Below are 16151 nucleotides of genomic sequence, written 5' to 3' on the forward strand. Positions count from 1 at the left end.
CCACAAAATAGAACTGCCCACAAGATGGAACGATGCGTTTTTACAGACTGCATCGATACTTTGACAAATGGTTAAGAAATCGATCCTTCACATAATATCAGGAGTCTCAAGTACTTTTTTATACTTTTTGACTGGTCAGAGAAAATGCCCTTCAGAGTTTTGTTATTCTCACAAGGACACTAAAGCGATGCTAACAAACAGGTTACCAAAAAACTTTGAACATCTGGCAGAAAAAAATTAGCCAAAATAATTAATGAAATCAAAAGTTATTTAGAAGGCCTGAATTTATCCAAACCAAGAATGGCTTTGATGGTTTTGAGAACAAGAATGTAACTTGATCATCAAATAGTAAAAAGAAAAGTTCTTATAATCTTAACTTCATTGATCCGAACATTTACATGATGTAAATGGTGTGACACATACTGATCCATCTAAGTTTTAAAGTTGCTTAAATAAGCTGATTAAGTGGTCGTGTTTCAGAGCGTTTTTAACCGTCCGGTCAATAACCAAACTTTCACCATTCGTTCAACAACCGGATACTCGGGGACCCACCTACTGTGTAGTGAAAAGAAGAAAATTATAATGTACAAAATTTATTGTGAAAAAGATAAGTTTTTTTTCTTTATTAGAAATTATTAATACTATAAATAACATTAGTGAGTGATTGATACTACAATGGATGGTAGATGAACTTATGGAAATACGATGGATTTATCAGGTTTTTGACGATAACGCGTGATTTCCTAGTTTTATTTTCGAATAAATTGTTTTATATTTTTAATAAATAAAAGTAAAAAATTAAATAATAAACTGAAAACATTTTTCAATAGACACATGTTCGAAATATTTCAAGGTAAAGAATATGACAATGGCTACGTGTTGGATTGTGACGACAATGAATATTTACCAGGAAGTGAAGTTGCAGCTTCGGATTTTGATGATACTGGTAATTTACAATTCTATTTTCTATTATATAACAATAATTATGTAATATGTTTTATACATTGAAGAAAGTGAAAACGAAGTTGATGATGACGAAGATGAAGAAAGTGAATTAGAAACGCCAGTTAGTGGGCAAGTTATGAAAGCAAAAGATGGTACTAAATAAGCTGAGACACCAACAAGTGAAGATCAAGTTTCAAGGCATAGTATTGTGCAACAGAGATGTGGACCTAATACAAATACAAACATGCTGTCAAATCTTGACACATTCAAATTATTCTTCACTCCACAATGGCTGATATCATTATACGTCATACAAATAAAAAAGCAAGCGCATACAACATATAATGCAAAAAATACAGGGAAAATCAACTAATGTGGAAAAATCTTGACCTTCAGGAATTTTATACATTCCTGGCTCTTTTGATAACCTCTAGCGCCAACAACTCAAATACTAACAATACAAAGGATATGTGGCAGACGTACATATCCATTGTATCGTACAGCACGGCCATCAATCGCTTTTGGAACATCATTCGTTTTATTCGATTTGATGATGCCAATACTCGTACTCAACGCATGGAGATTGATAAAGCTGCTCCAATACGAGACATTTGAACGATTGTTAATAGTAATTTAGCAAAACATTATAAGCCAACAGAGCACCTGACCATCGACGAGCAAATTTACTCATAGCGAGTTTGAACTAAATCCACTCAGTATATTCCATCAAAGCCAGCCAAGTATGGAATTAAAGTTTGGTAGATGTGTGACGCAGAAAACTCGTATCCTCTCACTGGATAGATTTACACAGGAAAACTGAGTGCTGGTTGTGAGAAAAATGTTGGTGAGAGAGTTGTAAAAGACTTGGTAGCACCATACAAAGGATCCTGTACTCTGCCATTGGCAAAATCTTTACTATCCTGGGATCTTACAATTGTTGGCATTTTAAAGAAAAAAAAGATTTGCATTCCACCAGCAATAACTGCATTAAAAACTCGATAAGAACTATCCACCGTTTTGGTTTTCATGAAAAAGTAACCATGTACAGCTGTGCCCAAAAAAAAAGCAGTGATTATGCTATTACCAATGCATCAGGTAGCAAAGAATGGTGATGGTGTAAAGAAAAAACCAGAAATCATTGAATTTTATAACTGGTCAAAGGCTGGTGTTGACACATTGAATGAAATGTTTAGTAATACTATGAAAAGAATAACTCGGGTGATTTAAGGCATGTCTCGCTTTTATGAGTGTTCGGTTGCACCATTAAACATTTCTTTTGAGCATAACTTATTTTGGCAAACAATTCACTAAAATGAACGTTACCAGGCAAAAGCTGTTAAAAATTAAAATATTAATTTTTTACGGCGTTATGGGTTGTGATGGATTTTGTCTTTTCTGAAAAAGAACAATATCTTTAAAAATAAACAAAATGATCTCTATGCACACCTTTTCCAGTAATGTTCAGTCTAGTACACTTCGATAATTATTATTATCCACTTGTACAATTAGTGATTTGTGGTACGATTAGAAAATCCGACGTTTTTTATAACCTTCCGGCGTCTTCCCTAACACGACTAAAATAAGCAATCATAGCTAACGGCACTTTGAGCAAAAAAATTGATGAGTAACTAAGATTTTTTTTGTCGGGTGAAACCATGTGATCAAATTTACATTTTATTCGACATGAAACTTTAGATTTTTAATTATTTTGCAGCTGTTTCAAGCGAAACAAAAATAAAAATAAAGTACTATTTTTTGTTAAATATGAATGTATAGATTTGATAGATGTATATTTTTATCTATTGTCGGCTGTTTCTGTAAAAACAATGTCGGCCTTTGATAACGGTATACTTAACGCGATCAATCCCGCGAGGTGAAAACACGTCACACGCGTTTAATTAAAAAAAACACGAAAGAAAAAACGAAATTTTCTCAGACTGGCCTTAAATCACCCGAGAAGTCAAAGATGCCTTTAGCATTTTTTTATAACATTCTCGATGTACCTGCCTTGCAGCATATATCTTTTATCATGAGAATAATGAAGTGTTTCCAAAAAAATCATATGAACGACAATTATTTTATCGGCAACTGGGTAGAAAGCTGTGTACTCCGTTCGTCAAAAATCGTTTGCACAATCTACAAATCATGAGGCATTTTGCTACAAGTGGCAACTGAAAGTTTTTTTGGTCGAGCTATAAATCCATATGTGCAACCAACAGCATCTAAATCTTCTAGATCTCACGCACAACTCGATTCAACCGGAAGATTACTGGGGTATACCATGTTTGTCTCACCAGAGAATTTAAAAAACGTCGTAAAACTCGAAAATTATTTTTGATATGACTTCCCTATTTGTGATGAGCATGGTGTTTCAACCACGACATGAGGAATATGTGAAATAATTTCTTTGTTACTTTTTATGGCAATGCGTTTAAATAAAACTAAAAAAAAAAATTACTTATAATAAACAGTCTTATAATTGTGTATAAACCCGGCTTTATATAATCTAAGTGAGCACCCGGTCATTGAACGGAGGAGGTATAGAGTTTGATAGTTAATAACTGACAACGAGGATGTTAACAAATTCTACCTTGGAAACTGAAATGAATACCCGGTTACTGCTCGGACGGTTAAAAAAATTTATGTTCTTAATTCTTCATCGAATACAGAATTGTGGGCAAGTTGTAAATATAACTGTTGTGAATGAAGGATAAGTATTTAATTTTACCACTAATACTTTTGATCATTTGAACTCTGTGTAAATAACGTTTCATCTCACTATGTCAATTTTAACTACATATTTTATGCCTATTAACCAAATTAACCCGTTTGCATTCGATTACAAGAACTGAAAAAGCATTTAGCTAATAGATATTTTCTTAAAATGCTTAACAAAAGTACAACGAGTTTTTCTTTACAATTTTCTTCCCAATCCTTTTCAAGTCAAATCACTCATAACCTCTGAAGTAAAAATAGTTCAACTTATTAAAAAAACAACCCAGTAAATAGTTTAACTAAAAAACACAAAGTATAAGCTAAGACTAGTTACTATGACAAATATTAAAACATACTAATCAACATTTTTCATGTTGAAGATGTTTTAATTTTTTCATTTTCAGATTTTTGACCATCTTTAGAAAACAAAATAAAAAGTTGACCATCTTTAAAAAGCGAAATCAAAGTGAAAAAATTATTATTTTAATGTCGACATTAAAAGATGCCTTGCAAACTTATTTAAAATGTTCAGTTAACCCTTTACTGTCCAGAGTTACCATATGGCAATCACAAACTTATAGTAGGAATTGCTCAAAGGAAAAAAATATTTTTCAACTCTTTGAAGCCTTATATCAAGTTCGGTCATAGTTGTTTTGAAAAAAAGTATTTTCTGATCATGCAACCCTTTGAAACATTTAAAATAAGCTCATGCTTTGAGTGAGACATTTTTGTTAAAAAATAAGGGTTCTTATTAAAATTAATATTTTAGTAAAGTTAGTTTGTTACGACTTTTTTTTTTTTAGCTACAAACGTATATATATTTGTTTTTCCAAAGCTTTTAATACTTCCTTTGGATTTTCCCTAACTGTTCATATATGCCAAATGGCAACCAAGCTTATTTTTTAATTGCTGACAAAAAATTTTGTTTCAGAAATTACTTTAAAACACTGACATTAACTCACTTTTGCAAAACAAAAAATCTTTTTTGCACATTTATTTTGGTCTTCAGTAAAGGGTTAATAGATAGTAATAACATCTTACTTTGGTCTTACTTAACACAAATCATCAAATGAAGATTAAGTTACTTACTTCACCAAGTGTGCAATTTCCCAGTTTGTTTCAAAAGTCATGTTTGATTCTGTAGTAACACCTTCCTCTGTAATTATTGATATTTCAAACTTAAATAAAAAAAAAAAAGGAAAACATTAACTATTTTTTGAATTAATAATTTAGAAATATAAAGATGTAACTGTAAAGTTTGGAAATACAAATACAGTATGTAGCCACAAAGTAAAGATAGAGGTAAATTTTTAATAATTTAACTTTCAAGCTTTAACACATGAACAGAATAACAAATGACATATTTGACTATAAGCAGGTGCCCAGTCATTTAACTATAATCATTTTCAACATACAAAAAAGACTTGTAATTGATTTGACATGTTGAGCCTTTGTTCTGTGAATTTACAAAGAAACACTTTACACTTCAATACAATTCATTTCACTGAGAAACAGGGATGTACAATTTAAGAATGAAAAGATTGTAATGGAAAAAAAGATTATTAAATGTTGTAAATATTGAAAAACATAACAATGCATTAGAGCATTTTTTATTTTTCACAAAATATAAAATGGTGAAGTAAAAAAACAATTTTAAAGACTCTAATTGGGCAAAAATATATACTCTAATTGGGCACTTATTAAGTATAATTAAATTAAATCATAAAATATTTAAAATATTTTTTGGTCTGACAGTAGCTATTTGTCTGGGAATGGTACAAATTAAAAAAAAAAAAAAAATCTTGTGGTATTTTGTACCACTCTTCATTGGAAACATGTTTAAAGATATTAAAGTCCACAACCCCACAACATGGATTGAGGGTGAGTTAGAGAGGAATTGAAGACATTCTCTCTTTTTAAATTTTAACTCAAATTATTCAGGCTTTTGATGCCTTAAAGCAGTATTTTAGTTTTTAAAAACAATTTTCAGCAATATGCTTAACCTGCCCTTTATGAGAAAAAACTGCTCACATACTGGCTTTTAACCATTAGTTTTGGAAATTTGATGCATAAAGAACTACATAGCTATTGCTACACCAAATTGAAAAAAGCTTATTTCAATAAATTTGAAATTTACAGAACACAAAACAAAAAAGATGCTGTTTCACGGTAAAATAAATTGCATTTTTTGTAAAAAGTAGGGGAGAGCAGGGTTGGTTGTCAGGCAGGGTTGGTTGTCACAAAGTTTATTACAGGAAATGTAGATAAGATTTAGAACTTTAAAATCATACAATCAAAATGTTATATAAAAAAAACATTTTCACTGTAATTTTCAGCTTTTTTTAATGTGTAGAAAACAAGTTATTTGTTTTTATAGGTTTTTGATATGAAAAAGTTAAATTTTGCTCACTTGGAAATTTTCTTTTACCAAACGAAAATTATTTTATTGTGCTTTGAATGTACATTTTTAAAATTTTTTTTTATTCATTTGAGTAACTTAATCCACAAAAATTCTCATGAAATTCACTTGCTTTTAGGTAAATTTACAGGTGTCTTGCAACTTACATAGAAGGGGTTGCATGTCACAAAATATATTATAAGAAAAATTAAAAATTTTATAAGAAAAATTTTATAAAAAAGGTTATACTTCTGGAGATGTCATTATGTTTGCTATTAAAGATGTAAATTTCAATAAGCAGAATGTTGCATTATTTTGTAGCAATTATTTTTTAGCAACACTGTATGCAAAACTACTTGTTCTCACCAAATGACATTTGGAACATGGACGACACTGCTGTAAATACTGTGCAAAGACCTAAAAAAGTTGTTGCCAAAAAAGGATTAAAACAAGTAGGAGCCATCACGTCAGCTGAAAGAGGAACTCTGGTAACATTAGCATGCACAATAAATGCTATTGAAAATAGCATTCCACCTTTTTTTATTTTTCCTCGTAAAAACTTTAAAAACCATTTCCTAATAGGAGCACCAACAGGAAGTGCAGGAGATACCAATGCAAGTGGTTGGATGAAAGAAGAAAACTTTGTAAAATATCTACAAAATTTTGTAGGCAATACAAAATGCACTAAAGAAAAATCTTGTTTATTGTTGCTTGACAATCATGAAACCCATCTTAGTATTAAAGGTTTAGATGTGGCAAAAAAAAAAGGAATAGTAATGGTTACCTTTCCACCGCACTGCACGCATAAGTTGCAGCCCTTGGACAGGGCAGTTTACAGTCCCCTCAAAAACTATATAAATTACAGTCCCCTCAAAAACTATATAAAAACTATATAATACTGTTATGACATCATGGTTGGTAATGAATCCAGGAAAAACCATTACAATATATGATATTCCAAAAATAGTAAACATTGCATTTCCGAAGGCTGTATCTCCCCACAATATTTTAAGTGGTTTTGCTGCAACAGGTATTTACCCATTAAATCCTGATATTTTTACTGACATTGAATATTGTCCTAATTATGTAACTGATTGCCATGACCCACCTTGTTTACAGCCTGATTTAAATTTAAAAAACTGTGAACCAAATTCAATATAACCAGAATCAGCAAATAAAAGGTTTAAAGAATCTATTCAGATAACAGATAATCAGGTAGCTAATTATAAAAGGAAGAAAACTAGTTTAAAAAATGTTAATAAGAATCGTAAATCATTTATGAATGGAAGTAAAAAGAATTGATAAAGTCAAATTTTGCCAAGAAAATAACTTCTACAGTCTTAAATTCATCTAAAGATGAACAGTATCTATGCATCTATTTATAGAGTTATATTAAATGTGTATATATATATATATATATATATATATATATATATATATATATATATATATATATATATATATATATATATATATATATATATATATATATATCTGTTTTTAGTTATATTAAAAAAAAAAACATTTTTCGATGTATAGTATTTTCTTTGTGTCAGTATATAGCCTTTTTTCCCCCAGATTATTCAGATTTATTCTTGGTATAATACAAACAAAATTTATTGGTACCAGTTTTAAATATAATTAAAACATACCAAGAAATGTGACAACCAGCCCCATAGTATGTGACAACCAACCCCATGGGTGGAGTTGGTTGTCACACGGAAGAGGTCGTTGATAAATGATTTTACAGCAAAAAATATTTCACTCAATATCATAAAAATATTCTAATAGTTACCGGAAATAGTTAAACTACTTTTGTGCAAAGTTTGGCATTGATTTGATGAAAAATAAAAGCTGAGCAGTATAAAATGTAAAAAGTGTGACAACCAGACAACCAACCCGGTATCCCCTAATTACTTCCACTATGATTAAACTTACAGTAAAATAGTTTAACTTGATAGTTGACCTATTTGACTAAATAGTTTTCCAATTTGCTTCTCATATCTCTAAAATAACTAAATTTAAAAAAGTATTTGGTTTATTTTAGCCTATTAAAGATATTATTCAACTACTTTAAAAAAGAAATAACTTTTAATATTTTAAAACATATTCATAGTTTTGTATAATTTAAAACCATTACCAAAATAAAGTTATGCAAAAAGATACAGTCAACGTCTTGATTATATTATTATTTAATACAAAAAAATGTCATGCAAAATTTATTCAGTTATTTCTGCATTTTATTTCAGTAAATTATAAATTAAATTTAAAAAAGTGAGAGAGAAAACTAAGATATTCACCTTATTTATTGACCTTGCATCTCTATAAAACATAACTTTTAGACAGTTTATAAGAAGTTTTACTGCATCTAATCTTGTCATATTAGGATTGAGCTCCTGTGCCTTTCTCATCAGCGGCTGAATAATACAACAATTATAAGAAGAGGTTGATATAAAAATAAAAAAACACAATGTAATATTTAGAACATTTGTAATAACACATATAACACATAAAAAGAATAATTTTATCTAAATAACAGGCCTACTCTAGCAATATATGCACCATAACCAGTTGCAATTGAACTATCTTCATAAGCAACACCTAATTTATCTACATAACCTAAGAAACTAAAATAGTAAGAATGTCAAGTTTTGATCCCATCTAATATTAAAAGAGCATAAAAGAAAAAGAAAAAAGCAAATAACTTACGATGATCCATTATGAGATCCACCAATAACTAAAGTATTCCATAAAGGTTCAAACTTAGATCGCCTAAAAAATATAATTATTTAAAACTTTATAGAAAGTGAAAGTAAAACAAAATTATGACAAAATAAATTATATTAAAATTCATTAAGAAAAATACCAACTTTTGATACATGAGCAGACGTAGGAAAGAGAATATTGACTGAGGTGTATATCCATGACCATCATCTTCAATGTCATTTTCAATCCTACATTTTTACATTACATTTTACAAGGATTTAAAAAAAAAAAAAAACTTCTTTTTTATTGACATAAAAAAATAATAAAATTTAACATTTTTTTTTTTTAACATTTAACTTCATTTGAAAAATTTTTTTAAACAAACCTTGTTTTAAAAGATTTATTTAGCTATTTAGATTTATGGAAAAATTATTTATTTTTCATAAACTTAAGGAAAGCAAATAAGAAATATACATCATTCTATCAAGATATTCAGTTATTTGTTGGTAGTCAGCAAAGTCACCAGAAGCAGCAATCACAGTGTTGGAATTCACTTTGGTTATGCGAGAAATTCCAGTATACTTAGCTAGTGATCCATATGATCCTTAATAAAACAAAACTAATATAGAATTAAAGTAAATATAATTTTTCAAAAACCATAAAGATCTAATAAGGTAAATTACCAAGTTAAACTCCTGGAACTAACAATAAACTCCCTAGATTCATATTTGTTTATAAATCAAGTTTTAGAGGTGAGGATTTAAATGTAAGGGTATCCATTTGGAAGTAGGCCTACCTTGTTCATTTTGCTATGTAGCAAAGTTAAGCCAATTTAAGGTTTTTAGTCTGTGTTAAGATTTTATTACTTTTCTTGTTAGAAATGTAATAATTATTACACATACATATTTTTAGGTATACCTGATTGTATGTGTATAAATTATACATAAATGTATAATTTATACACATACAATCAGGTATACCTAAAAATAATTATCCAATCATGAACATTAAACCCAATAGAAGTCATCTTCCATGGGTACTAGATTACTCAATACAGAAGAATTTTAATCAGCACAGTAAATGCTATCAGATACTGTTTTTTTCACCTGTTTTATCTACACTGGATTTCTTTATAGTTAAGTAAAAAGTGCATACCTAACATATCTGCAGCAATAGCAACTCCTCCATCAAACTTAATTGCTAAAACTGAAGTTCCTGTAACAATTGGAGACCTATATAATATAATATAATATAATATAATATAATATAATATAATATAATATAATGTGTGTATATGTGTGTGTGTGTGTATGTGTGTGTGTGTGTGTATGTGTGTGTGTGTGTGTGTGAGTGTGCGTGTGTGTGTGTGTACAGGGAATAATATGCACCAACAGCAAGTAACTTCAACTTAATTGTTTGAAAAATAGAACACCATATTAAAAAATATCTGATTTTTAGGGTAAAATCTTCCTATAGATAAATATATATTTTTTGAAATATCAACTTAAGAAAATGACATAAGTAACAATTTTTAGGCATTTTGTTAAAACCTTAGTAGCAATTAAAAACTATAATCATTAAGTCTTTAAATAGAACTTAAAAGACTTCTATTTTTGAAGAAGGCACTTCAAAAAGTGCCTTCTTTGTTGGTACGTATCATTATTGCAATTTTATAAACAAACAATGTAATACATTGTTCTTTTCAATTCATCGTGGGAGTGAGTAGATGTACACAAAGGAGAATAGACTGAAGGATAACTGCTTCTAAATATATCCACTTTTCCTGGAGCAGGAAGAAAGGTATCTGCAAACGCCATTTTCTTTTTTTTTTTTTTTTTTCCGCTGACAAACAAGAGGTTGTTTAGTGTTCAAGTTTTCATTATTTTGTATCCGTCACCGATTTTTTTTAAAACTGAGATGTTTTTTTTTTTTTAAAAAACTACGATTGTATCTTTTCCGATTTAAGAAGAAGAAGAAGAAAAAAAGAAATTAACCAAAGTCCTCATATATACCAACTTTAAAACTGGAAAGCTCAAAAATCTTATTTGTGTCCTTGAAAAGTGGTTTTTATTGCTCAAGACAAAGTTTACAGCAGAGGCATCACTTTAGCCGTAAAATACAAAAGACAAGAAAAGTGCATTGCGCAATTTGGTGAGTTTAAGAATAACTAAATTCCAAAATGTTTCTGGGTGTCGGACAGAATTGGGGCGCTTAGAAATTTTTTTAAGGTAGCAATCAATACCATTAACTTGATGATTTACAGCATTTATTGGGGCGAATCCTCTTCACTCAAACCCTGCCTTATTTCTCACACCAGAAGAACATACGGTTGTCATCATTTCTAATACACAATACGCAATAGACGATAACTTTTGTTGTTAAATAAATTTATAAATTGTAGTCACTCAAAATACCAAAAACACTTTCAGTATATTTGGTTTTATTCAAAGTCTTACTTATTGCTTTAGAGTTAGGCTTTCAAATTTGTCAAAATGGAACAAATCTTGGTTTAAATACTTAAAACTGCACAACGCCTAGAGGCAGAAGACATAAAAAATGTCCCAGTTCAGCTGACTTGATCACAAAACAATTCACATTCACGACATATTAATCCAAAATTCTGTGCATAAACCATACGAAAAGATTGCAGTACTTCTAGGTCTACGTGAGGTTATTTGCCTTGATCAGGATAGTTAAGAAAAATGGCTTTGTATGGACTTGTAAGGAAGGTCAGGGTATTAAAAAGAATTTATACAAAAAAACTTTTTATATAAACAGAAAATCTTTTTATCTTTGAATGGTTTCAGATGGCGATTGGTACAGCTGCTGCACAAAGTGCACAAAGATTGTTTCGGTAATGTTGGATATTTTGATCTTACTTATATGTTGATCTCTTTTAAATTGCCATCAGATCTTTGAAAGCCTTAACTCAATCCATAAATTTTGATAAGCTGCAAATTTGCTGGTAAAATGCTGAAATCTAATGTTTCAATCAACCCATTTCCTGTCGCTTCAAAATATATGGTCCCAGAAAAATTTTCTCCAATTCATTGGAAACCAAGGAAAGCAGCTGTAAAGTTTAAGGATCTCACATCTGATAGTGAGATCTTAAAAGTCTTATTTTATGAGTTCTTCACCCATCTGTACTTCAGAATTGCTGCTACAAGAACTTTTGCATGTGTCTTACATCAAATGTATTGGTGAATAAGCATTTGGTTGTTTGTCTACAATCGATATTATCTTGTGCTTTAAATCCTGAGCCGCACCCGATTAGCCTAAGGCAAGTTCGCTTAGTAGCACATTTTTAGTCTGAGCTTAATGTAATTAATATGCTACTCACTTTCCTTAATCAATTTGAGTAAAGAAAATAGACCTTAATTGGATTGAGAAAGATAAATTAGATTTGTTTTGCCCGTGCAGATATTTGAATATGGCTAAATGTTTTTTGTGGTTTTAATGTTTTTTAAATGACGACGTTGAAGCAATACAAATATTATATATATTTAAACAAAGCAGAATTAAATTTGTGGCTTCCGTACAAGCTTCTGCAGCGCATTTACTAGTCAAATTCAAAACATGTGTAGCACATGATGCATACAGGGGTTGGACAAAAATGGAAACAGCACTAATAATAGTAACATGATATTCAAGTGTACGTAAAGCCGTCAATGACCGTTATATTTTTATTTTTATCATTTATTTCTAATGTAAGTTATCTATGTTTCTAAGTAATATATATTTTTTTCAGATGAAATTGGTTTATCAAAATAATCTTGCTTGGACATGGCAGACTTATCCAATTTCAAAAGAGACAAAATGGTTGGTAGCTGTATAGCAGGAGCAAGAGTGACCAAATTAGCCCATATTCTAAATGTGTCAAGAGGTACAGTCTCGAAAGTAATGAAAGCATTTGAAAAGCACACTAAAACATCGTAATCAAAGTGCAATTCCTAAATGAAAAAAAATCTTTCTGATAGGGACCGTCTTGCTGTAACTCCAATTGTCACCAAGAACCTCAAAAATTTAGTTTCTACAAAAACTGTCTATCGGGAGCTTCATAATGCCAGATTCTATGGAAGGGCTGCTATCCGGAAACCTTTGCTCTCAACAACAAACGTTAGAAAACATTTAGAGTAGTGTAAAAATCATCAGAACTGGTCCATAGAGTAGTGGGAAAATGTAATAATCTCAAATGAATTGTCATTTACATTATTCTCGACCTAAGGTCGAACTTACTTTGGAGGTAGCCTAAAGATACATATAAACACAACTGCCTTCTGTGAAATACGGAGGAGGATCTGTGATGATCCAGGAGTAATATCGTGGAAATCAGCTAGCTCAATTGGATCAAATCCATCTAATCATCTTAGAACTGTTCCCGGAAGGCAACGCAATATTCCAGGATGACAAAGCCCCAATCCACACCACTAAAGTAATCTCAGAATGGCATAATGAACATTATGAAGAAGAAACTCATCTTATCTGGCGAACACAATCGTCTGATTTTAATATTATTGAACATTTGTGATGCATGCTAGAAAATAATTTAAGAAGTTGATATCCACCACCGAAATCTAAAAGAACTAGAGACAGTTTTGATAGAAAAACGGACAAAAATTCCACGAGAAAACATTCAAGGTTTGTAGGAGGCAGTACCTCGCTGGACTTAATTTGCATTTACAGCCGAAAGAAGTCCTATCCTTTATTATAATAAACTTGTTTGTTTTTGAAGGTGTTTCCATTGTTTTTTCCAACCCCTGTAAATAGCCAAAATATTTGTTGATTTTATTCTTGTCAGAAGTTCACGATAAACTCCTGACATGAATTGTCATATAATTGACCTCTGTCATCTGTAAACATTCTCATTACACATTTTTTCCATCTCTTCGGATTTATGTCCAGCATTCTCAATAAAACTTATGAATCTCTCTACTTGAATTCCTACTATGTCCCAACGATTTGATTATCAACATTAAGAGCAAATCCTCTAACGGGTGATACGGAAGTTATCGGACAAATCCTTATTTCATTATTTGAGTATAATAATTAGTTTTTGTGGTTTTATGCGTAGGCATAAACGTTCTATAAAATATAAACTTTATTATTTGAAACACAATTATTTAAAATGAGGTTAAATGCAGCTGAACGAGAATCTTTTCGAAAGCGACTAAAAATGTTTTTTGTAAATAAACCTAATATAAAAAAAAAAAAAATCGTAAATCATTTTGAAAAGAAAGGATTTGCTCGAAGTACAATATAAGATAACCTAAAAAGATTTGAAACTGTTCAATCGTTTTCTGATAGAAAGCACCCTGGTCGTCCGACATCCTGGACTAGAGAAAAGAAAGCCGAATTAACGAGACTTGTCAACAATCGAAAAGGGGTCAGTCAGAGAAAAATAGGCATTAAATTCGGTGTAAATCAATCGACAATTGGTCGTCAGTTAAAAAAAAATGAATATTAAATATAGAAAACGTGAAAAGACTCCAAAATACACTATAGAACAACAAATAAAGGCAAAGAAAAGAAGCAGGAAACTAGTGAACATCGCTTCTAGTCATCGATGACGAAAAATACTTTTGTTTGGCAGGGGACAACATGCCTGGAAATTCTGGATACTACACAAACAACAAAAAGACATGCCCAGAAAGTGTTCGTTTTATAGGAAAAGAGAAATTTCCAAAAAAATTATTAATGTGGATAGCCATATCTGACCGTGGTATGTCCGAGCTATTGTTTCGCACTTCCAAGGCTGTAGCGATCAATTCATCAATCTATATTACTAAATGTTTAGAAAAACGACTTCTTCCATTTATTCACAAGTATCATGGAGACTTTAACTATTTATTTTGGCCAGATTTAGCAAGTTCTCATTATTCTAAAGATTCTCTAAATTGGATGGACCAATATGTCTATTACGTTGATAAAGAATCCAATCCCCCAAACGCGCCTCAAGCACTACCAATTGAAAATTTTTGGGGACATTTGGCACAGAAGGTTTACGAGGGAGATTGGCAAGCTTCAACAGAGCAAGTTTTGATTGATCGCATTAAACTAAAACTACAAGAAATTGATTTAAACTTTTTACAGTCGCATATGAAAGACGTCAGAGCAAAATTGAGATCAATTGCAGATGGTGGTGTTTTTTCATATAAAAAATAATATATTTTTATTAAAAGATAAATGCTTTATTTAAAAAAAATATAATAGTTTGTTTTTTATTTATAAATAAGTTATTGACGTTTTTATTTTGTCCGATAACTTCCGCATCACTCGTTAAATGCTAAAAACTTTAATAACTTCTATTCGTTGAAAATTTGTTTTGTAATAGTTAATATTTTTGTAAAATTAAATTAGTCGATTTGCATAAAGTTTGGTATTTTCTTGATGTTGAGAAAAGTTATCATGCTGTGTAATTACATAAGCATAGTTCCAATCGTTGCAACTATTAATAAAAATATTAGATATTGCTATTGCTTCAAATAATCTGCAACAGTAAACTTTTCCAGTTGAATTAGAGTGTAACAGCCTATTTCCAGTTTCCCACCCAAGGATTTCTATAAAAAAATAGCCGGAATTGCATATCTGTTCTGCGTTTTATAACTTTAGATGAACTGAAATTGTGAAAAAACTCTAAATTGTGAACGTCCACTTGCATTTTTGACATTGTTTTTAGATTTTGATTAGTTTTAATATTAGTCAGCGTATCCCATTTTGCAGCATCGTGATATTTAGAACTATTTGTAATCTAACTCTCAAAAATTGTCTCTTCAATTGCTTTCTAAACTTTATCTAAATTTTAATCAGTTTTTAGAATGTAGATTCTGTGTACCACTTTCGTCCTCCTTCTTGAATTGTCTAATTCAGAATCCTGAAATCCTTTTTCAACGAAAAAAAAGAAAGAAAAGGCGAACAGTTTTCCTATTTAAATTGAAAACCAAAAGACATTTAAATTCAAATAATAAAATTCCAACTTCAGTGAAAAAGTTTAAAAATGCTTTTAGGCTGATTGACAAAAAGGAGGAAAACAGTTTGCAGTAAGAAATATAATTTTTTAATGATAAATTCTGATACTTTTTTAAGTCTAAACTTCATGAAAAACTGAAAAAAGGCTTTGTTCGAAAGTTTTTTTGATTTCAAATAAAAATGGTTCTTTGGAGATCAAAAACATGATTTACTATTACAATGTGCTACAATTCAATCGTTTTGTTGTTAAACGAGAAGTGTATTGTCTTATCTCTGCTAAGAAATCATATGTCATAGGTTTCGCGTGGCATCTAAAGCCTTTCACGGCTATAAAATATTACGCGGCGAGATTAGATTTATTCAATTTCAATTTTTTAAAGTTGTTTATTATAAAGAAATTTCTCAATATTTTTCAATCTCA

General features: G+C 30.2%; 2 protein-coding genes across 2 annotated transcripts; one reads left to right on the top strand and one right to left on the bottom strand.

Annotated features, from left to right (window-relative positions):
• Window positions 1-3804: 3804 nt before the first annotated feature.
• On the bottom strand, window positions 3805-10637 carry LOC145182990 (proteasome subunit beta type-4-like). The gene is made up of 9 exons (XM_090085989.1): window positions 10457-10637; window positions 9920-9996; window positions 9239-9368; window positions 8929-9012; window positions 8768-8830; window positions 8604-8685; window positions 8359-8475; window positions 4750-4838; window positions 3805-3906 (listed from the first exon to the last, which is right to left on the bottom strand). The coding sequence occupies exons 1-9, from the start codon at window positions 10579-10581 to the stop codon at window positions 3894-3896; spliced, it is 780 nt and encodes a 259-aa protein (XP_089942115.1). The 5' UTR covers window positions 10582-10637; the 3' UTR covers window positions 3805-3893.
• A 3725-nt stretch (window positions 10638-14362) lies between these two features.
• Window positions 14363-14926, top strand: LOC149889796 (uncharacterized). Its single transcript, XM_090085182.1, has one exon. The coding sequence runs from the start codon at window positions 14363-14365 to the stop codon at window positions 14924-14926; it is 564 nt and encodes a 187-aa protein (XP_089941308.1).
• Window positions 14927-16151: the final 1225 nt, after the last annotated feature.

Source organism: Hydra viridissima, unplaced genomic scaffold, assembly GCF_058129835.1.
Source record: "Hydra viridissima isolate aposymbiotic clone 2 unplaced genomic scaffold, HvirCarnegie_v1 scaffold_4, whole genome shotgun sequence".
Classification (NCBI taxonomy): Eukaryota; Metazoa; Cnidaria; class Hydrozoa; order Anthoathecata; family Hydridae; genus Hydra; species Hydra viridissima.